Raw genomic sequence first — 24,112 nt, forward strand, 5'->3', positions numbered from 1 at the left:
CTGGAGCACACGTACCCGGAGGTTCTCTCGAGGTCTGTGGTATCGCAGGTGATCAGTCGGGACCCAGTCCTGTCCCAGGAGGTGAAGGCAGTATCCCGAGGGAAGGAGTTGGTGCAGCAGTCCTACAGCCACAAGGCTGCTGAGCTGAGCCTGGAGCAGGGCTGCCTACTTTGGGGTTCCAAGGTGGTGATCCCACAAAGTCTCCAGTCCAGGGTCCTGCAATTGCTGCATGTGCGGCATCCAGGTGTGGAAAAGACCAAGATGGTGGCCCATTACCACGTTTGATGGCCTGGCTTGGACCAGGACATAGCTCACATGGTGCAGACTGCAAACACGAACATCAGCAGGCCTCACGTCAGGTGTAGATCACCCCTTGGCCATTCCCACAGATGCCCTGGTCCCGCCTTCATGTGGATTTCAGGGGCATCTTCAAAGGCCACTACTTCCTGGTGGTAGTAGACGCGTTGTCAAAGTTGGTGGAGGTTCTACCTGTCACCACTCACTCCGCGAGCAGGCGCGACCATTGCAGCGCTGCGGCAGGTCTTCACCGCCCAGGGGTGGCCGGACGGACGTCGTAGTCTCTGACAATGGGCCTGCTTTCGCTAGCACGGAGTATCTGGCCTGGCTGACAAAGAACGGAATCCACCGAATGATGGTTCCGACGTACCACACTTCGTCTAACGGTGCAGCTGAGCGGGTGGTGCAGACCATTCAGCGCAAACTTAAGAAGAGCCAGGCTGGGGACTTCCGAACGCAAGTCACCCGCATACTATGCCAGTACCAGACCACACCCCATGATGTCCACGGCCATGCACCCTGTGAGCTTCTGCTGGGTCGGATTGTGAAGACTGGACATGGGCTCTGCCGGACAGGTGATCTCACCTTCAAGCTCTTCATCGCTGCTCATACGTACGCAGGATGGAACCACGTGGCATCGGCATGCTGACCACGTGAGGGCTCGCCGTAGGGCCCAGCCTGCACCATCAAGATCAACGGCAACACCACTTGCTGCCAACAAGACAGCCACCACTTCGCAGGTGACAAGTGTTGCCAGTTTTGTGCCACCTGTTGGACTAATGCCAAGTTTATTACCATCTCTACCAGCCACTGCAGACCCTCAGGATGGAACGACTACGGCTCAGGCAGCACCTGGCGTTGCCACACCCAGCCCACCAACGCCTGTGCCCAGGCAGAGCACTCAACATCAAAGGGCACAAGACCGCTATTCGCCTGGTTAAGCCACTGTCAACCTGGCTGGAACTTGTGTTTTGCTTTTTAGGAGCTTGCTCGCCAACGTTCTTATGCTCGCGCGTTGTCCATCGTGCCGTATCCACTAGTTCTCATTGCTCCTGTTAGAGGCGCAGCTGTGCTTCCTCCGGTGATTCAAGTGCGCTCACTAGATGGCGTGGCGCCGCACACTTCGCTGCACACTCAGCACGTGCTCTCATTAGATAGATGACCGCTAGAGGGCCGCGCCCATATACAGCACTTGCTCTCGGCGCGCTTCCTTTCTCTTCACCGGGAGCTCACTCAGTGCACTTCGCTACAGCTGCTCAGCATGAACACCCAAGAAACATTGTGTATATAATGTGTTAATATATAACAACGTGGTCACCTCTAGAGGAATTTGTACGGAGGATTCACGAGTTACCCGATCATCTCCAAGCAAGCTCCTCTGACATCATTCACTTCGGGGATATGGCAGGACTTTTTTTGTGTGTGTTCAGTAACTGGGGATAAGGGGTGTTACGAGCATGTGGTGCCCTTTCTAGCATAGCTTCATTCGCCTGCCAGGTTCATCGGGCAACATTGGTCACGAGATCATAATAAACACCGACGAGCACAGCACTCGGTCAGTAGCTGTGACCGCCGTCACGCTGTTCGGTCGTCCTTCCTAAACGCGGACGCCTCGGCCCGCACCCTTGTCCGCGATTCCGGGGCAGATCGTGGCAGCCCCCCAGCAACATATTGCAGCAGAAAAATGCCTGACCGAAACTTCTTGTGTTAGTGCCCCTTTAACTGTTTGCTGTAGATGTTGAGTAGTGGGTTACGTTGAGTTAGTGGAATAAAAGTTGTTTTGCTAAATGATTCATCTGTTCATCTTGCACAATAAATATGACATTGTTTTACGTGTAACTATGGAATTTTCTTGAAAATTTGTCACATAAAAACGCCCAAGCAATGTTTTGATATCTTTTGGCTTTTTTTACTGAAAGGCTGCTTGAATTTTGAGCTTCAAAGGCTGATGGGTTCTCCCTTCATCTTTGGAGTCTGCAAGCTAGAAGCATCTTTTAGTAATTTTCTCACTTAAGTCCTCTCTAGGCTTCTACCGACACTGACTGGAAGAGGCACATGTACCCAGTTTGCTCTAACTGTGGTCATGATGTGTGATCGACTGACAAGGTTTCAACATGTGCAGGGTGCTGTTGTGAAAGAAGTAACTTTGGTGATTTGCTTAACAGAGCTTGTGCCAACTCACGCTGCAGATTTCATGAGCGCATACTATGTATATTCATCTCTGGATGAGGTTGCATTGTCAGAAGGCAGCATTTCTAGAAGGCCATTTCATACCTAGCCCACTACCCATGAGCTTCAGACAGGGGCCAATGCTTGCTGCTGGGCCACCCGTTGCAGGGGGACCTGTTTGCTTGGGAAGACTTGGTGCTTCGTGTAGACATGGGCCGCGTGGCCGTCAGTGTGGCTGCACTGGTGCCTGGCCACTGGCAGCCACTGGGCGCCACTGGTGCCGACCCTTCTCTGGCGTGTCTGCTCCTGGCCACACTGGCTGGAACCTGCCTGCTGCTGCTACGCGGATGGCCGCCACCACAAGATAGTGACCAGTGGAGCTTCTTTGACCTTTGGCTACCCGCAGGCCTCTGCTGCAGCCTATACCTTCACGCCTGCCTTTCTCGGATGCCGTGACCATGCCAACCAAGTGCTATTGCTAAGTCTTCTTGAGCCAAAAATGTTTCTGAAGTTGCCCACAGGGCATGTGTGTTATCTCGAGCTGTTCTCCCAGAGAAAATTTTCATGGGACACATTTCCTGATGTCTGGCAAAAAAAAGGAAAGCCTGTAATCTTTTCTGAGCTACAAATGAAGATTTGACATTATGCAGGGATTTTAACTTGTACTTACTAGTTGTAGACATGTGGCACCTTTAAAAAAAGTGGAGGAGTTTCAGCGAACGTAACGCTTAATGCCTTCTAGCATCAGTGCTGACTATATATTCTTCAGCTTTCTTTTTGTGCATGCCACTCAGTATTGGTCCTTCAGAACTGCGGCCATCTTCGAAGGAATCACTATCCAGAGTTTGACATTTGCTTTAGATTTTCCTGCTACATTCTCAGTGTTATGAGGACACATTTTTGTTTTCATTAGCAGACAAGGTTGTGCTGCAGGCATTGTCGTCCATGTGCAGCATCAATATCGTGTTTGGCAAAATAAGGCAGCTTTTGTGTAGTCCTGTCGCGCCGTTCTTTTCGTATGCTGTTCTAAGGTATTCAGTTGCACTTTGGTGAAAAAGGTTGCGCCATCGTCAGTATTTTTCATTTTCTCTTTTCGGTGTTGTCATTTCACTGGTATAGCAAAGACGAATCATTTCTTGGACATTTTTTCATCGTGTGATAGGTTCTAATGATGCCACACTGGTATAGACCTTTTTGCTGCTTACGAACACAGGTGCTGGAAGGCTTCCAGTTTTGTGCGCCGGCATAGCCTAGTAGTATTTGGTGGGGAACAAAAGCCTTAGCGAGTGGCCCGCACATTTTCAACGCTTTTCTCCCTATTGCTGGCCAAATATTTTAATGAAATATTCTTCTAAGCTGCACACACAGCATTATAAGAGTTAGTCCTTAACTTTAAGCGCCTTTGTTTTACCTGAAAGTGGAAAAAAGAGTCTTTCCTTACTCTGGCACAACATAAAAACACGCTTTCTGCTTCGGTGTTAGAGAGTGATAATTGAAGTGACCAGAAGATTCTTGGGGTACAACATGTGCTGCTGCTATCGCACTCTTGAAACCTACCGAAAAGGCGAATACAGGCTAAATACATTTATTTTCTTTCCCAGTTGCATTGCTGTCGTATGTCTTGAAAGTGTTAAGAACATATTGAACTCATTTGCGCTATCAACCAGTGGAATGTAGCACTGTCATTGCCATCTAGTCTGTTGTTCGCATGCATGATGCATTCAATACCCACTTGCATTCTTGAGAAGGAATGCTCAAAACAACTCTTGGCCTTATGCTTACTGTCATTTTTATTGGTAGCCTGTCTTTCCAAGAGCCTGACTCTGCTCCAGCTTCCGTACTTATGCTGATTCTACTGAACTCAGTCTGTAAATACAATGAGATGGCTATTTTTACTGTCTTTATATCTTTTACACGACATTCAAATAAGTGCTAATTCTGATCATATTTTTATATGAGCCTATTAACCTATTAATGTTTTCTTTCGGAGTTTAGATCATCGAGAAAATAGAAGTGCATCGAACAAAGCTATTGTATGCATATTTTCAAGTGGTAGGTACTTATTTATACTTTGTTGACATATTTTATGCTAATCGCAAAAGCTGCTTTAAAGAAGGCACACTAAAGGAATGTGTTTAGATAGACAAACTTTTAGGTTATTTGCAGCACTGCTGCTCAGTGCATCTGCTGTATACTGAACAAAACTTTTGCCGTCGAGTTTTTCAGCTTAGTTGAAAGCTTGAGTGCTGAAATAGTTTGAAACAACCTTGTTTTGAGGCAGAAACTAGTGGAGAATAAGGAATTTGCTGTATTTTTCATGAACTGCCGCATCTAGCGGCCACCCCGTGAACTCTAGGAGGTGACGTTTAACTCTCTGAAAAATGGCGCGCCATCTTTCTCCTTGCCTACCATTTGACATCACGAGCCATTGCCCATGTCTTTGAACCCACTTTACTCCCACTATGTTTCCTAAAACGATTGGCACCGGCAGTGAACAGTGCTCCAAGGTGGGGCACGTGTCAGCGCCTTTGTGGAGAGTGAGACATAAAGGATAGGTGGAGGTAAAGAGGACAGAAACATGTGCAGCCTCCGCTGGCACACTCTGTGTCACAGCCACCGTGCTCACAATCCTCCAAAAATGCAGCCAACTGTTCGAAAATATGCGAAATAAACACAGTTTATTAGAACGGTCGCGACTTCCAAGCCGAATTTCAATGCTTTCGTCTTTTTTTTTTAAATATTTTTTGTTCACTGTCCCTTTAATAAGATGCCCAACGGTTATGCTTTCTGAAATTGAGTATCCTAGGTGTCTTATGTACCATTGGGAACTTTTCTTTATTTTGACATTACTTGTGGAGATCTCAAAATGAGTAGCTGGGGTACTATTTGTGAGCAATCAAACGTGTGTAGCTAACAGGCGCCTGAAGTAGAGAGAACATAATTGGTCAGTTTTCAACAGCAAGCACAGGCAGTTCTGCTTTTATGTGCTTTTTTTTTCTTCCCACATGGCGGCTATGTTGTGACACTCTTTAAAGTCTACATTTGAGTGTAGACTTTTTTTTTTTTTGTCGTAAGGGCCGCATTGTCTTGTGTCATACTCGGGAAAAATTGCTTACAAGGACCAACTGCACATTGCCATTCAAATATAAATGCTGTTATCAGACAACTGCTGAACTTATTTGAATTACTGGCACTTATAAGCAGAATTTATATTTAGAGTTTTGTATTTTCACTGATATGACTCAAGGGAAAAAAATGTAATAATAAAATTCACATTCCTCTAGCCCTTTCCCTAAAACAAGTATATTGTCAGCTTCAGTTTCATAAATTAAAACTGTGTGATTGCCTAAAATGCAAATATAGGTCCTTAAAAAACTCTTGGAAACACTTTAAGTTGAAAAGTATGTTTTCCAGGCCCTTGAAGATCCCAGAATTATTATTTCACCTTCATTGGCCCAAATTTCTTGAGCAACACCTGACAAAAAAGGGTTTCAAGATTATCTGACCGGCTTTCTGTGGTAAATTTGCATGAACCTGGCAAACTCCCAATTTCAGAAGCAAGGATGCAATAGCACGGATGTATCGAATTGGGAGAGGATCACAAAACACACTGGCAATTCAATATGTATCAGACTTCAGTGTGCATGCTTCACTGCACTATACATCTGTGTTACATTTAAAGATGTTAAAACAAATTCGTCATTGTGGAGTGCAAATGACTCCCTTGCTTTATATTTTGATGCACACAGCTGGCTATTTAGTCTCTGCAGCATGTAGTTTGCCTCAGATTCAATGCTTCGTTTGACACCATACGCAAGAATTGTGCCTCTTTGTCAGCATGTATGTTTCCAATGACATAAGTGGTTGCGTTTCAAGAAGTTCACTTGCAAGAGGCGCAGTGTTGATATAAAAAATGTGGAATGGTTTTTTTTACACACCCATAGCACAGTGTTATTCTTTTGCGCATGGATATTACAAGGGGCATTACAACTGTTATGTGTAGACAGCAATTCCATATATTCGTGTTTGATATACCTGGGTTTGACTGTATGATACTTTAGAGTTCCTGCACGTGCGGAACTGGAAAACCCTAGTTTTCTTTCCTCCATGTACACTACTTTTCTCGGACCTTATGCTATTGTTTATTTGACTGCCCCATCCATCAGCTTGCCTTCTCATACTTGTTATCCCTTGGCTTATCTGATGAGGGCTTCATGCCAAATCCTCCTGCACTTCCTTTTTTTGTTTTCTCTTTGTTGAGCAGGCGTTGCATGAAAGGAAAGTTACATGTTCGTGAAGTACCTCAAACAAAAAAAAATAAATGAAGCACAACTCATGAACCTTACCCGCTACAAGAAAGTTCCAGCAAGTTCCTCTTTATTACAGTGAAACTACCTGTAGTGTTTTGGCAACAATCCCATATTGTAAAGCAGGGCTACATTGGATGCTGCTTTGCACCCTCGAAGAAACTTTGACAGGGTCTTCAAGGTCCACCTTTGAATATTTCTGGGACTTTTATGAACCCTGTAATAATGTGACGTAATGGTTTACACACTGGTACAAACATCTAGGCGTGAAAAAGAAAAACAGTAGCACGGGACAAACACCAGATGGCTTTCCTTGTTTTTCTCTCCCAGATGTCTGTACGAGTATGTGTGACCTGAAACAGAAGCTTTGCTACATGATAAATTATAGCTTGCATGAAATTATAAATTGTATCATTCACTAAGCGAGTTTTTTTAATCAGATTCGAAAGTTTCTACTTCCAAACAAAGAAGTTCTGTTCTCTTAACCCATATATGCCCACTGTCCTACATATAGTAGGACGCTTCTTTGATGCAATCTAACATCGCTATTTCTTTAGCTGCTGACTAGCGCCATGTACAGCACATCAAGCAGGCCTCAATGAGACGATTAGATTCTGTTTAAGAAAAAAATTTTTCTGTGTGACTATAAAGTGACAAAACAATCATTTTTTTGTTATATACACATGGTTTATTTGTGAGTAACCTCGAGCAAAGTCCTAAAAAAAGCACTTATACGATTTTTTATAAATAAAAATTATGCGTTGTAATAAACATAGCTCACAGACAAACAAAAATACACTTGGGAAATAGTCCACATCGCAAGAATTGCCACTCGACTCACTAGCAGCAGAGCAGCCGGCGCACACTTCCCACAGTTGCCAGTTCCGCTTATAATAAGCTTATTTGGGCTTCTTTTTTCGCCGAGTCGCTTGTAGAATTTTCCAGTCGCGTGTCGCGTTTTTTTGGGCTTATTTGCATTTTCCCAGCCAATAGTTATTTTAGTGTTGAAGTCAAACATGCGTTGGGGGAATCAGCAAGTAACGTTAATCATGCACCGGCAAACGTGCATTCAACCGAATGGAGGCTACCCTGGAGACAATGTTAAAAGGTAAATAAGTGCTTTTGTTAATAGTTGCGCACATTTTGGCTGTATAAAATAATTAGTAGTGATTTTTTCAACTCCTCTTCGTATTTGAGTGACATTTTTTGTTATAAATAAAATATTTTAAAGAATGGAAAGATTAATTAAATATTCGCTTCTTTTGAGCTTATTCGCGAAAGCCACACCGCATTTTTTGCGCTTCTTTTGTGACGATTATTCACTTGTTAGCTCGGTAGCATCTGGCAACTCTGGCACTTCTATAGCGTAAGCGAACTGCATGAGTGAGCGCACGGAAGAAAATTGTATTGTGTGCCCATCCGGAAAGCAAAACGAGTGAAAAAGCTATAATAATCTTTTGTCTTATCGTCATCGAGACGGAGTTAGTTTTTCCTGATCCCCAAAACGGGAAACGCAACTATGGTGGCATGGTTTTTGTAATTTAGTGCCGCACGGAAATAGATGTAATCACGCCCCGGGGAGCAATAAACAATGTAACAAGCAGTCACCCTTTGAGAGAGACGAAACCAGACAGCCATCAGCTTTGCGGGCGCAAGTAGCGATAACCACCTGAAGAACAAAACCGAAACCAGCCGCATCACACGCGCTTGGATGCGCAAGCAAAAGCCGGCACGCCGCTTTGAAAAGAAAAAAAAGGAAACAATGGAGAGACACCGGCAAATGAAAAAAATTCCACGTATTCCCGATGTGTGGCACTGCATGCCAAGCAAGAGAAATATCAAAAAAGGCCTGTGAAGCCAGCCGAACCATGTGCGCGCGCTCGGATGCATAAACGAAAGCCAGTACGCCGCTGTGGAAAGAAGAAACAAAAACCAACAGTGACACATCGACACATGAAAAAAATTCCACATATTCCCGAAGTGTGGCAGCACATGCCAAGCAAGTGAAATGATCAAAAAAGGCGCATGTTTTAAACATGCAAGCAATGTCGTATATGTACGGCGAGAACCCTTTGGTGCCTGTTAGGTGATGCCGTACATGTACGGTGTAAGCCTCAAAGGGTTAACCAACTTTTTCTAAGCTGTACATCAGAGTTGTGAAAAAACAGTGAATGAGGAAGTGAGACACGGCGATACAAATCTGGGGGTATTTTCAGTATTCTATGGTAACTTCGAGATTTTGAAATTTTCTTTGTTCTGAGCGTCAGTGTACTGAACTTCTCTATGAGTGCTTTATTCGTCTTGGTTTCGCATGGGAATAAAACGGCAGCTCATAGCTTCCATGGCAGCAGCCATCACACTCAAATCTAGAACATACCTACAAAATCATCAGTTTATAATAGCTGATCAGTATATCTGTGTTCAGTTTGCAAGGCTATGCCAATTTATTAGTGGATTTAAACGAAGGCACTCTTTAGGTGACTATCAAAACTTTCATTTAGCTATTAGCTAACTATTGTTGTCAAGCGCTGTGGTCATTTAAGCTCAAAGTCTCATTCACTGCTGGCATTGATGGAATCTGATGCGTACAAGTTTTCTCCATTACTTGATGCTGCGAACTGTCTTACTGCATTTTCTTATGCATGAAATCGGTGCATTTTCTGCAACTTGATTCTCTTAGAACATTGCAGTTGAAGTGCATGTGAAAAGTTTTGTCTTGGTTCATAAGTTGGCAGGGATATTGAAGCTGCATTTGCATTCGTATTGAACTGTTTCCAATCCAACGAGTGATGCATGAGGCTGCGTGTGTATGAACGACCTTCGGTTTGATTCCTTCAGCCCTTGTTGTTGTGCGAAGCAAGTCTATCTAAAGCCACTTTTGTTATTTTATGGTGGAGCACTGCGAGATAGGAACAAGCGCCTCGACTTTTCTGTGCTTGAGCATGTATGCCATGAAAGAGTAAATGTGTATCATCATTTCGGGACCGTGTCTATTGAAGCTGTGTACTACGGATACAGGTTTTTCACTTTGAGCTTCCATTGTATCCAGGCAAGACAGGTGTTGTTTCTGGTCAGAATATTCTAGCAGCTGTTTTGGACACTGCTTGCATTGTGTGCCTGATGTTGAAGCTCGGCCTTGTTGTTTCCTGGCCGTGCGCATACTGTTTTGGCAAATCTCTTCATTTTCGTGCCCACTTCTGACTTGGGCATGGTGTGTATGAGCTGTGGGTGATAATGGTTTCTGGAACCAATATGATGGAGCTGTTGATGTGATCATGTTTGAGCAGGCTGATGGAAGCCCTAGAGTGGCACGATGTTTCATCTACATTCGTAGTTTCGGGGTTTCCAGCACTTTTACTTAACATTCCTGGTTGAGTGAGTATTCGTCACACTTTTCTTGTGAAGCGCAAATGTGTCTTTTGCGCACCTGTGTACTTTGTTGCGCACTCTGAGAAGCCTGACACAGTCATGAATAAACGTGTTGCCTTTGTGTATTTTTTGGCAAACCTACTTTTTATGTTTGAGGTTAGCATGGACAGGCAGTTGCATTTATTTTCTTGTTTCTGGGAACTTGTATACAAGTGAGAGCCTAGCTTGTGTTGTGAACACTAACAGCTCATCTTTCCTTTACTTTGTCGCATTTGTTTGCTCACATTGTGAGGTCTCTCTAGAAATAGCAAGAACACAAATATTTTACTGTAGAATGTCCACTCGCTAGAATCCATTTAACATGACAAGTAACGAAAATATATATTATATATAGATAAATGTGGCAATGGGCATTGTACACAAAAACGCCTTCCATCTGTTCAAAACTAATGTATCTCATAGTTTAATGCAGTGTTGTGCATTTTTAGTCCATAATAATGATCAACTGTGCATATTTAAGGTGCTGCTACTAGTCAGAATGGATTTTTTACTTTTATTTAGGAACCTGCACAGACTTGAAAAACATTATTTCTGGTGCTTTTTTGATACATTTTGTACCTGCAGCTTAATGCGTCATCTGGTGTGCATTTTTTGTGCGCTTCTTTTTATGTGTGTGTGTGTCCTTGAGAAAATATAAAGGCTGTTTAATAATTTGCACTGTTGTGAGTTTAGTCATTATTATCTTTCCCAGCCAGATCTTTGCTGTGTATGTTCTTCTGAAATGTATCTTTTGTGCTGCTTGCCCTTACTTTTACTCTACAGTCGTGTTTTTACTATTTTTCTGTATTAGAACTAGCGAAGTATCCTAATGAATTATGACTCCGTCAGAAGGTTCTCGGCTACCTGTTGGTTGCTCACTGTATTGTCCATACAGACTCACTTGTATCTTGAAGGGTCTGAAGGAGTTCAGTGCTTGTTGAAAGGTGATGCCCTAGGAAACCAGTCTCCGTGTCTGGCATTGTGTTGTGCTTTCGTGGCAGTCTAATGGACGAAGTGGGAATAATGCACTTGCAAATGCATACAATTACTTATACGTAGAGTTGTTCGTTTTCAGGTTAAACATGATTTTAACCAGTTATTACACCCCGAATTCCAAAAGCGCATACCAACCTGTCCCTTTTATTTTACGCTGCACGCAGCTCACGGTGCACGTGCACTGTCTACCCAGCCTCGGGGCACCCAAGTTGGATCCTGTTGGGTTAAGTGAACTCCATGCAGTGACAGTACAAAGTTTGACAGGCTACTTCAGAATGCGCCTAGCTCTTTACTGTCATTATTACTTATTAATTTGCTTAAATTTATTACTTAGAACTTGCCAATTTAACCCAAATTTCAGTATGGTTCCATAAAAAACCCGGCTTCTCCCTGATTATCATTTAAAAATAGCACCCAATTTTTGCTCCCCAAATTTAGCAAAATATAAAACTTGAAAAAGAACAACTCTACTTATATGTTAGTGGCAACTTTTAATGATTTCGTGCTTATGACTGATTTTTCAACCAAACTTCGTAATATTTTTCATATAGCATAGTTTGGTCTGAATCGTCAAAACAGTTAAGTGTGTTTGACTGCTCTTGTCCTTCACAAATTTTTTTTAGTTCTAGTGTATGTGCACTGAACCAACCAGACAATTATGTTGAGGGTGGTTGAGCAATATTTGAGTGAAAGGAAGCTGTGGTGATCACAAAAACCTTCATATTTTTAAGTTGCAAAAACAAAAATGGAGGTCACTATGAACCAAGTTTTGCAAGAAGATGCAGATGTGTGGGAAAAGGCAGCTGTTAATGCTGTACAAATAATGCAGGCATGCTTACACTATAGCATGTGCTGATCTGTGCATGGTAGTGCGGGCTCAGCTCAGACTAGTCAAGCTACAGCTTTCTCTGGCTTAATTTTGCCCAGCGATAGTTGTCAATCCTGCATCTCATTCCTTTCTCTGGTGCTTAGCACTTGCCACTTCTCCAGTAGGAATTCCATGCAATTATCAGGACCCTGGGAAAGTTTTGGGTACACAAAATTAGAAAGGTACATCATATTAATAGTGATTATTGCTATTGAAAAGGAAAGAAGATGCATTTAGAGCCTGCGTTGATCGTGTGAGTGTACTGTGATATGTGCTTTTGGACTTTGATGGAGCACGTGCACTCGCATCCACCGAGATGCCCAACTGTTGTCATTCCCCACTTAACGCTTGCAAGCTAAGTTGCTTTATGCACATCTTGATTGGGCAGTGAAAATTTACACGATGAAGGAAACACAGGACAGCGCTGAACTCACAAGCAACTTTATTAGAAGTCATGCACATTGTGTACATTACAACGAGCAAGAAGGGAGGACCAAATGTACATTCTTCCACTATGTTATGAAGAGATTCAAAAATACAAATTCACTGTCACACAATGTTATTGAAGCTATGCTTACACAGAGTGTTCCTTGTTTCTGTATATAGTAGGCCTCAGTAAACTCTCTCATGGTTCGCCACGGTGGATAACTGGTGACTGTGCTCGGCTACTGACCCGAAGGTCACGGGTTCGATCCCGGCCGCGGCGGTCGCATTTCGGTGGACACGAAGTGGTAGAGGCCCGTGTACTGTGCGATGTCGATGCACGTTAAAGAACACCAGATGGTCGAAATTTCCAGAACCCTCCACTACAGCGACCCCCATAATCATATTGTGATTTTGGCACATTAAACCCCCGGTATTATTATTATTATTATTATTATTATTATTATTATTATTATTATTATTATTATTAATTTCTCTCATGGCTCTAATGCCATGTACAAACAGAATTTAAAGGTTGGGGCACACTTGTGCTCAGAGCAATGTTGTGCAACGTGCGAGTACATGTTGCCTTCTAACAAACATTTGTGCTTAGATAATCTTTCATTTAAATGTCAAAATGCCCACATGAAAAAAGGCAGTTGCTACACTACTCCAATTTTAATTTACGAGATAGAAAAAGCCACATGTGTTTAATTGTGCACCCTTCCTTAAGTTCCACCTGAAGTTGCCTGTGGCAACAAATGCCTCAACTTTTTCACACATATTACTCATCTTATTAGGGGCAGAAAAGAGGACTGTTACCTTGAATCTGCCTACTAAATTTCTGAGCCCATGCAACAGCTTGTGTGCATATGAAATTAGACCAAATTTTTCTTTTTACGCAGGATCTAAATTAGCATGTCTCACGGACGTACCTAATTTTACACACCTAACAAACTTCTGCACAGCCACACCAGTAATGCTGTCCGCAAAACATGCCACCTAAAAATGTGCCAGTTGTTTTAAACAACTGTCAGAAGCTTGGTGAAAACACAATTTCAATGGAGCCGAGAGCAGGGGCAGAAAAGCACTTTCAATTTTTACCATACTTGAATGTGCGAACTGAAAACTTAGCATAATTTTTTTCTAATCTTGGGCTATACACCCGGCTGACATGCTGATAGGTTCTATTAAGCCTTGTATTTAAAAATTGCAGCTCATTATATTTTGGAACTTCATAATTGAATTGCAATCTTAAGCCACATTTGTGGAACACCTTGAACAATGATAGTAACAATGTGTTCAATATTAGAGTTCTCAAAATGACGGAAAAGTCATCCCCATAGTACATTGTACTTTTATTGTGTTTTCGATTAGGTTATCTTTGATACCTCTACCAAACCTGCCTCAGAAAGTGTTACTTCTTTTTAGAGCAACATTAGATCTGATGCAGGCCCTTGACCTCTTTGCTGCTACAAATTCCCTTTCCATCTAACACATTGTGACGCCAAGCATAATCAGAGAATTAAGAAAGGCTATTACACATAGTTCACAGGTAAAAACAGCATAAACGATATGAAACACAAGGAAGATATGGGACAAAGTGCTCTGTCCCGTGTCTTCCTTGTGTTTCATTTCATTTGTGCTGTTTTTACCTATGAACTATGCGTCACCAACTAGCCTGCCAGCAAATGTTATTGAAGCTATTACACGTACACCACTATTAGAAAAATTTGGTTGCCCCCGTAAGACAAGGTTTAAAATTTTTTGTAAATTCTTCATGAAGTATGCTATAGCATAGATTAGAGGTGTGCACGGGCCGTATATCCAAGCCCGAGCCCGGCCCGGGCCCGCTGACTTTGTCGAAGGCCCGCCTGAGCCCGACGGCAAAGGGCTGCGAGCCCGCCGGCCCGGCCCGACGTACGAAAACACAATCCCAGGCCCGGCCCGGCCCGGCCCGGCTTTTTGAAGGTTCGCTGCGAAAACAAAGCATCGTTTTCCGGTAATTTGGCACTTTGTTGAGCATATCAAATATGATCAAACGACACACGAAGAACAGTCTATAATACACACATTACAAATTGTCGAGCAAAAACAGCAAGCAGTCCAACGATTCCGGCTTCAACGAAGTGCGGCGCTTTTGCTATACAAGTATACGGCCTCATGCCAGCAACAATGGAATTCGCTCGCCAAAGCCGTCACGTGTATGGGGTATGCCGATGCAAGCGTCAGCTTGCACGAAGGCGATATACGTCGGGTCGCTCGTCGCTGTCGCGTGCATTTTCACTCATATGGGATTTGGCCTTAAATCTAACGCGAACAGTCGGGTGGTGCCGTCACTAGCTCAGGTGGTGTTACTTCGCTGTTTGTCGGAGTGCAACATAGGCAGTGCTTTACCTGCTCCCCTTTAGTTTAAAGTAGCGAATGGAAAGGAAAAGCGGTAAAGGGCGGTCGCGGAAAAGGCGCTGTATGCGTGCTGGAAAACAATTACCGCTCATTCTCTATATTTCGGGCTTGAGTCGGGCTTTGCGCCGGGCCCGAGCCCGGCCCGCTAAAACTCCAAGTAGCCTGAGCCCGGCCCAGGCCCGAGGTGAAAATACGTCGGCCGCCCGAGCCCGGCCCGCGGGCCGGGTCGGGCTTTCGGGCTACCCGGAGCCCGTGCACACCTCTAGCATAGATCATAGACATCAATGCTAAATACTGTATTTACGCGATTATGGGTCGACCCGTTTTTTTTCTAAGTTTGGGATCCGAAGTTGGGGGGTCGACTTACATGGAAACCGAAACTAGTACTGCCAGTAACGGCAGAGCAAGCGAGAAATTGGGGATGCTATGGCGTGTTTATAGTAAATCAGCATATCATGATAATCTGCAATCGGAACTGTGTGCAGTGCAACAAAAATGGATGCTCTAAACCCATTTGAACAACATTATGGCATGTTGAACATTCACAAGTGAGTCAATTTCAAGCTAGAATTTCACTTGTGGATGTTCAACATACCGTAAGTTTTGTTCTAATGGGTTTAGAACATGCATTTTTGTTGCACGGCACACAGTTCCGGTTTGCAGATTATCGTGATATGCTGATTTACTGTGTAGCTAACTCACTTTAGAAAAAACTTTGCTCCCCAAAAGGCACATGAAATATTTTGTATTTTAAAAACTCCACACCATGCTAGAAAAATAATTGCGTATTTGAAATTAGGACACAAATATACATAAACTTGGGAAGTTTCATCAAAATCAATCAAGAAATAAACTTTTTTTTCGAGTGCCATGTCCCCCCTTAACAATAACCAGTGAGCATATGTAGTCAGTGACATAATGCAGTGCTAAAAAACACACACACCACAAAGTAAGGAACACAAACAGATGGGACAGGCGCTACTCACAACTTTAATGAAGACTACAAGATTGTGGCACATATATAAGCATCCCAATGCGCAAACGCAACATCAGAAACCATAGGGGGCGTATCACATCAAAGATTTGAAAAAATTATGTTCCGCATTGTACAGAAAGACCGACGTCTGACTGACGCAATCATCCTTCTTCTCTTTGATATAGAAAGCCTCGAGAAGTTCACGCACTGCTTTATCATGGCTTCTGCCCAGAATCCTCAAGTCATTAAATCTCAGCACAATCTGTGCCCTCGCATTATGGGCACCTCAAAGACGGGCTGGCAGGTTAAGCATGCCACCCCATACACTCGGTGTGCTACGGGGATAGTGTATGAACTACCACTAACTTGTGGGAAGTCCTATGTGGGACAAACGGGCAGATGTGTCAATGACCGCATGAGGGAACATGCAAACAATCTAAAGAAGGATATTACTGCGCACCTTTCGGCGCATTGTAAGACCTGCTCTTGTGTGCCAAGATTTAATGACGTGAGGATTCTGGGCAGAAGCCATGATAAAACAGCGCGTGAACTTCTCGAGGCTTTCTATATCAAAGAGAAGAATGATGATTGCGTCAGTCAGACGTCGGTCTCTCTGTACAATGTGGAACATATCACATCTTTGATATGATACGCCCCCTATGGTTTGTGATGCTGTGTTTGCGCATTGGGATGCTTTTTTATGTGCCACAATCTTGTAGTCTTCATTAAAGTTGTGAGTAGTGCCTGTCATGTCGGTTTGTGTTCCTTACTTTGTGGTGTGTGTTTTTTAGCGCTGCATTATGTCACTCTGCAAGCACCAACTCGCCCAACAACACGTTCTTCTGCATATGTAGTCAGTCCGGCGACAACTTAAAATAAATTTTCATTACAAAATGCGCTTGTGTGTGTGTTTTTTCTTTATGCGCGATTTTCAGGGGTTGATCTCCATGCAAGTAGACTTACAGTCGTGTAAATGCAGTTCCTTATTATCGCTGGGGCTACACTGCATGAGGAAGCTAATAAGAACATTGAAGTTTTGCACTATACAGTAGACTCGGTTAACGGAAATCTGTTAAATGGAACTGCTGCTTAAATGGAACAACTACCTCAGATATGACTGATTTAATACCTGAATTCTGCACCCCTGTTCTTTTCTCGGTAAACGGAACTCCTGTTAAACGGAACATATTTTCCTGGTCCCTTCAGGTTCCATTTAATGAGAGTTTATTGTAAATGGATGAATGATAACTAATGATTGCAAATATCTCAGTTATTAGGCTGATATACTGTGCATCTCTTTATGTGACAATAGCCCTGAACAGAATGTTAGGCTTGTGGGTCGTTGCATCAAAGAACATACACAAATTAAGCCTTTTTCAACTGTCGATGCTACAAGTGCTGCTTGGGCGAGTTGGTTCATGTTTATGACAAATTTTACCAGTGCAGAAAGACTGAACACCTAGGGATCTAGACACACACACAGCAGCTTTTGCACCTGCTGCGCCAGATGACACGTGATCATAAAGGGCGGTAGCGAGCTCAGAGATGAGACGGCTCGGAGCCTACGCGCCTCGACGTCGCTACAAGGGCCCTAAATATATCGGCGGCGCATACCGCTGTCTACAAGCACGGAGTAGGTCTATAGTGAATTTAAGATTCTTTTCTATTGCTGATAACACTGTTTCTCAAAAAAACACTGATTGAACAAGGAAGCCTTTCCTTGTCCGAGGTTTTCTTGGGGTCAGATTCCTGTAAGCCTTGACAGGCTTAAATACAAGTTGTTAACTAAACAAACGGTGAAAGGCGGGCTAGTTGGTATCTCTGTATAAGTTACTGTTTGTTGCTCGTTAAATATAAGATAATCTTAGCATAAGGATGTGTCAGAAGACAATGTGTACTTGTATGTTGCATGGCATTGTTTGAAACACAAGAGCACCCGAATTGTTTAATGATACCACAGTCTTGTTTATATGTGGCAATTACGTCATGAAAGAGATTATTGGGGCCCTCTATATAATGAGCAAAAAAAATCAACTGTGTAGGTGTGCTTTCAGAAACTTCGAATGGCAGCTAATTTTCATTCATGAATTGCTTCACAACATAGCGGAAGAAGGTACGTTTCGTCACCCCTTCTTGCTGTTTAGAAATGCTTTATCAATTACATCTACGCAAGAATATACCATACTTTTCTGAATATAAGCTCCACTTTTGTATAAGACACACCCATTTTTCACTCAGCTGGCCTGATGACTCTTGTACAATCATCACAAACTGTTGTAGTCATGCACGGCACTGAATTTCTAGCTGCAAATTCTAGCGTTATCAAACTTACCTTAGCATTATCTAGCATTTGAACTAACGCTGCTGGAAAGCATAGAAAAACTATATTGCACCTCACTTGAATTCACCAAAGGCCACATTGTCCGGTGCACTGTCAAAAGTTCGGCTGCTGTTTCAGTCGGTAGCATCGCTGGGTTGCCATTGTTGGCCTCTGAATAATGTCTGTGTGTGGCATTGTAAGCACCATGAAAGGCGTCATTGGCGCTGCCTCTATGGTGTGTTGTGCTCAATGGGGAGTACATACAATGACTGCATTGCACCAAAACCAGCACACACATACAACATATCAAAGGTGACTGGCAGCTGGAAGCAGCAGTGACGAGACTTTTCACACACAAACTGACAGTGATGATAGCAAATTGTTCCTTTCATTTTGCGACTCGGTGCTACAGTGTAATAATGCAACATTGTCATGCCCTTATTTATTGCATCACTTTCGTGGGTTTAATACTTTGTTTGAGAACAAACAACTAAAACAGCTAAATAGTGCACATGACTATAGTGACTTCTGAGGCTTTTCTTGTTTCACTGTAACTTCTATTTCCGAATGCTGTTGCGCACAGGTTATCATACTTGAGAATAAAAAATGTACAGGTTTGTCGCTCAAGCATGCATAACTTATTGTGTGTATAAGACGCACTGATGAAAGTTTAGGAAAAAGCAGCTTCTTGCACACCGTAGATTATGGTACATGACGTCAACACTGCAAATGAGGTTTAGATGATCCACCAAGCATTTGTATGATTTTTTATCAAGTTTGTTGCGAGTTCAATGCTCCTTTGTTGATTTTCTTGTGTTATCATTGTTTGTGCCACCCTATCAAGATGTTCAACTGGTGCCAACTTGCCCAAATGTCAATTCTTTTGCTTTATGCATTATCAAGTCTCAGCTCGATGCATTCAAGCAAATATGATATTAGAATGTCCAGTGAAGTCACATATTGTTTAAGACTAACCTGCCATCACTGCTTGAGAATATGGCATCGAAATTTGTTGCCAGATGGTAGTGATTCTGGAAGCCCTGGAACAATTAGCGCATGTCTTTATGTGGCTGGCTGCATAGCCTGTGTGTTTGAACTGTGCCTGTCCCCGTTGCTGCTTGAAGGAGGGCCGAGTAAAAGTGCCTGTGCTGGATTTCATGCCCTCAGGGAAGTTTGGATTAAGAAATTGCCACAATCCCTGCACACATTGTGCACTCTCCACAGCCCAGCATGTGTCGCATACGACTCGCATTACTTCCTCGAGCAGAGTTGTCATAATGCAGCCTGGAGCACATGTTCCTCTTACAGATAGTAACAGCCTTGCAACATGAAATGTATGAAACAGCTCACTGCCGAAGTTCCCTGCAGCGCTCATTTTGCTGTAAAAGCGAGAATGACTGCTTTATTTCTTCAATGTGCAGCAACCATTATTTTAGTAGATATTTAAGGTGGCCTAGTTGGTCCCATCATCTGCTGTCCCTTCACCCCCCTTGGTAACTGTGCTACACCAACTAGCCCAAAGTTCCATCCTGCTAAGTCCCTGCAATGTTTTCCTTGCCTAGTTGAAGGTGTTTATTATTGCTGAGATGACTAGTTGTAGATGTGTAGTACCTAAATGTTTATCTGCTGTTAGGCAGCTTTTAACACTTCCGAAGGGGTGCACGGGCTATCTGCCTCAAAGAGGATGCCACAGAAAAGGCATAGGGAAGGGAGGAATAGAAATGCACCTGGCAGGAATCAAGAAGCAATTCCATCATTGTCACTACACTGTCGTTTAAGCGCAGGTAATCCGAAATGAGCAAGCATAAAAAGCTGTGGGTGCAGCTTTTCAGTGTCTGATATGCTTTTTTAATTGTGAAGCGAAGGGGCTGAAGATCAGCTCTTAAAATGGGCTGTAGCATATTGATGACTGCAGATGAGGTATGTTGGGTCCAACGGGGGTTGAGCTTGCGTATTCAGTGGCTGTGGTGGGTGCACAACTGCTGCGCATCATCCTCTGTTGTTGCCTTGTGCAGGGTTGTGTCATTTTATATCCTCCACCTTGAGGCAACTAGACAAGCGGTGACTAAGCCAGATCTATTAAGAAGTGTATTGATAGGTCTTCTGGCATGTCTGGGGAAACTCTTAAGTCCTGTGAAGTGTAAGTGCTCTTTTTCGAAGTGATTATTTTGTTGGCATTCTAGAGAATATGCACAATGTGACATATTTTTTCACTGTAACGAGGACACTGTTACCTCCTGTATTGTTTGTCATGCTGTTCTGTGCTTGCGTGTGTGAGGATGGCTAGAAAAATGGCCTAGTGATTTCAGTGTGTGAAATCAAACTGCACTACAGAGTTGCTACTCATGGGCCCATATTTCTTGAAATAAAACGGACTTCATTTATGTGTTTGAGGACAAATATTTTTCATATAAAGGGCACTGGGAGCCAAGAAAGCAGCACGATCAGTAAGTTATGCCGCTGATTTAATGTGTTTGTGAATACAGAGCAGTCATGAGCATGTTACCAGTAAAAAGTAACAGATACAGTTACCTCGGCCAAAAAAGTAACTGTGCAGCAGTTACAGTTACAGAATTTCCAAAACTAACCTGTTACAGTGACTGCGAAGAAGTAACGTCATTACTTTTCCGTTACAGTATAACGCAATAGATCACAAACCAAATAATACAGAATTTATTTAATAAAACATCCGGCAGATCCCATACCTAGTGGGAATCGGTTTAATGCAAAGTAGTCAGCAATTAATTGTCTTGCTGCATTTTTTGGCTTTGAGCCAAGCATTACGAGGTGGATTGACGTGTTTTTGTAAGTGTAGTAGATGTGTGGACATTGTGGGCTTACGAGGCACGTTGACTGCACTGGCGTTTAAAGGGTAACTTATGGTCTGACGTAACATCGGCACTTACGTCGGAGCGCAGACGTCAGTATTATCGAAACGAAGTGCACTTTACGATGCAGTGATGTGAATATCATACGTAAGTTCCGTTAGCTAATTCCGCCATGGTCGAGCAACGTGTAGCTTGCTGAATCACAAGAATACAAATGTAATGTTTATTAGGCTGTTATAAAATCGGAGCCAACACCGGAACCACAATTGACGTTAACCTGACATGATGCCTGTATCATAGGTAATGTTATTGCTTTGTTATAAAGTTAGATAGTCAGCACTGCAACCACAACTGACGTTGCACCGACATTACGCCTGCATAGGGTGTTTTTCCAAAACAGTTTCAAGACCTGGTGTGGCTCTGTGGTAGAATACGGAACTGCCACGCAGAATGCTTGGGTGGGTCCGATTCCTGCTGGGATCCTTAGTTTTATTCTTATCATTCGTCGAGTCAACACTCCCACTGTCGGTTTTTCTTAACGCTCTCTTATTTAGATTACCAATGTCTGTTCTCGCCGTTCTTGGGTAGATATAAACTGTCAATCACGTGTGGCGCATACCTGCATACCACGGCCCGTGGTATACGGGTATGTGCCACACGTGTCTGGAGGAAAGGGTTTGACGACGTGCGCGACAGGATTTTCTGGTTATTCATGTCATAACCAGACAGTCACATTCGCCAAACCCTCTTACCCTCCCATCCAATGTTGATCTACACCAAATGAAGGAGGTGATTGCGAGAGCACCCAGATGTAGGCGGCTACGATGGACGGATGGACGGACATGCGCATTTAAAACGTACGAAGGCATGCGGGTAGCCAAATCGCACATGGTAAAACACTAGACGAAGGAAACCTAAGAGGCAGCCCAACACAAGCATTCATTGTGTACGCCTCATTTTGTCGTATCACTTTTTTTGTTCATTCACCGATGGTGAAAGGGGAATTCATTTGCAAATAATAATAACAAACGTCCTAAAACACTAGAAGTGGAAAATGTCGTTGATGAACTGAAACTACGGCAGCATGCTAGGGCATTTATTAACGACACCCAGAAGCACATGCGAAGAGGAACGGGGAGTACGTCATGAGTGAATACCACGTCCATTGTGTCTATGCCCCATGCTCAAGGTGTATCAGGCCCAGTTCGGAGAGCTTTGCGTCAGCTGGGCACACAAACCCTTTCGAAGTCCCGTTAACACCTTGGGACATGTGTTCGCGAAACCCAAAGACTGCACACCTGCGGACGATCAGAGCGGCGTCATCTACAAGTATGATGCGGGGAACATGCAAGTAAGGATCAACGAGCGGGATGTTGCTAAAGCAACCCACGCAAGCATTCTTAGACGGAGCTTGATGAACAGTGCTGGACGACTTAAACAATGCAACGACGCCGGCTCGTGAATGAAGGTGGATAGGAAGAAAACTCTTGGAATCGTGGTTCATCCGTCGCAATGCATCGGCTTGCAACAACAACCACGGCCCACTACTGGACGTTCACAAGGACATCTGTGATTAGTGGACTTCCGCTCATTTGTTTTCGTTTTTTTTTTTCTTGCCAGTTTACATGCCGCCTGCATAAAAGGCGAAATGTCTATGTAGTTTTGTTAATAAGTGTTGTGTCAAGTCAGAGTAAAACCTTTTACAATCAGTTCCAAAGAGGTTTCAAACAATTGCTTCGCTAGTTCACGGTGTTGCTGGCTCTCCACCGTTTCGCACTCTGCTGCTTTCTAGCCGCCTGTCAAACATGATTAGCTCGGAGCCTGGGACAAAGGAGACAATAAACTTGGCGTCCTAATGTTCCACTGGTACATCAAGGGCAGAGCTAGAAGCTCGAGTGACACAAAGGATATACATATATGCCGGGGTGAAAAAAATGGACGTGACCAGCTATTCAGTTGCAACATGATTGATTTACACGTAGTTTCCAAGTAAACTTGAAATAGCTTTAAACGCCAACTTCTGACCTCGGTCTTCTGCAGGGAAGGTGATCCTCTTAGCGACCTCCTCATATAAAGTGCAAGGGTCGCCCTAATATGGAAAGTTGAAGGTGGAGAGGATACGGCAAAGCAGAAAGTTTGAAAAAGTGGAAGGCCTTCAACATCGGCCTTTGACGAGTGTTGCTGTTGGACATTTAAAAAAATAACTGTAATGGTATTCCCATTACAGTTGCTGTGTAAAAAACATTCGGCAGACCCCACGCGTTCTGGGAATCGGTTTCATGCGAAGCAGTCAGCGATTACTTCTATGCAGTATTTTATGGCTTTGAGCCAAGCGTTACAAGGTGGATTGACATTTTTTGTAAGTGTAGCCGCTCTGTGCACATCGTGGGCTTACCAGGCACGTCAACAACACTGGCGTTTAAAGGGTAACTCATGGTGCAACGTAACGTCAACCCTCACGTTAGAGTACGTACATCAGTATTATCGAAACTAAGTGCACTTTATGGAGCACTCATGTGAAAATTATACGTAACTTTCGTTAACTTAATGTATTCCTCTGGGGTCGAGCAATGCTTCAATATAGCTTGCTGAATCATACGAATTCAAATGTAATGTTTATTAGACTGATATAAAAATTGGGAGACACTTAAGCTTCGCCTTTAAGAGTTGAACGCGATAGCGATATCCGGCCCCATCCTCATCGTGCTCTATTTCGCTTGTCATTATGTTCAGTCGCCCGGTCTCGCACACGCGCACACACACACACACTCGACATAACTGTAGTAAGGTAAAGGTTTCCGCTCTCTTCAACAGTTCATTTATGACAACAGTGTACCCACCACGTGTGTGTAAGAGAATACACGCACTGTGTGTATCCCCTTTGTAATGGGTGGCATGCTTTAAACCAGCAGCAATTACGCACGTGATACTTTTTCGAAGTTGCGATGCAACCACTAGGTGTTCGTAAGGGAATACGCGCGTGCGTGCCTTTTGTAATGGGTGGCTGGCTTTAAATCACCGAATTGTTATGCATTTCACATGGTGTGACGCCCGATGGCAATATACGCTTGTACCCCGTTTTACTGCGATATTACATCTCGTACTGTGACACCT

General features: G+C 43.4%; 1 protein-coding gene across 3 annotated transcripts in view; it reads left to right on the forward strand.

Moving 5' to 3' along the window:
- Positions 1-24,112, forward strand: part of LOC119386545 (leucine-rich repeat and calponin homology domain-containing protein) — a 189,168-nt gene that overhangs the window by 153,900 nt on the left and 11,156 nt on the right. For 2 of the 3 annotated variants that reach the window (XM_037653821.2, XM_037653822.2), the window contains one exon: positions 2,635-6,349. The exons of the other annotated variant lie outside the window; for it this stretch is intronic. In XM_037653821.2, the coding sequence (XP_037509749.1) occupies positions 2,635-2,922 (288 nt within the window). In that variant the 3' untranslated portion in view covers positions 2,923-6,349. Of the gene's footprint in view, positions 1-2,634; positions 6,350-24,112 lie in introns of those variants that run through there. 3 annotated transcript variants of the gene reach the window in all.

This window comes from Rhipicephalus sanguineus, chromosome 3, assembly GCF_013339695.2.
Source record: "Rhipicephalus sanguineus isolate Rsan-2018 chromosome 3, BIME_Rsan_1.4, whole genome shotgun sequence".
Taxonomy (NCBI): Eukaryota; Metazoa; Arthropoda; class Arachnida; order Ixodida; family Ixodidae; genus Rhipicephalus; species Rhipicephalus sanguineus.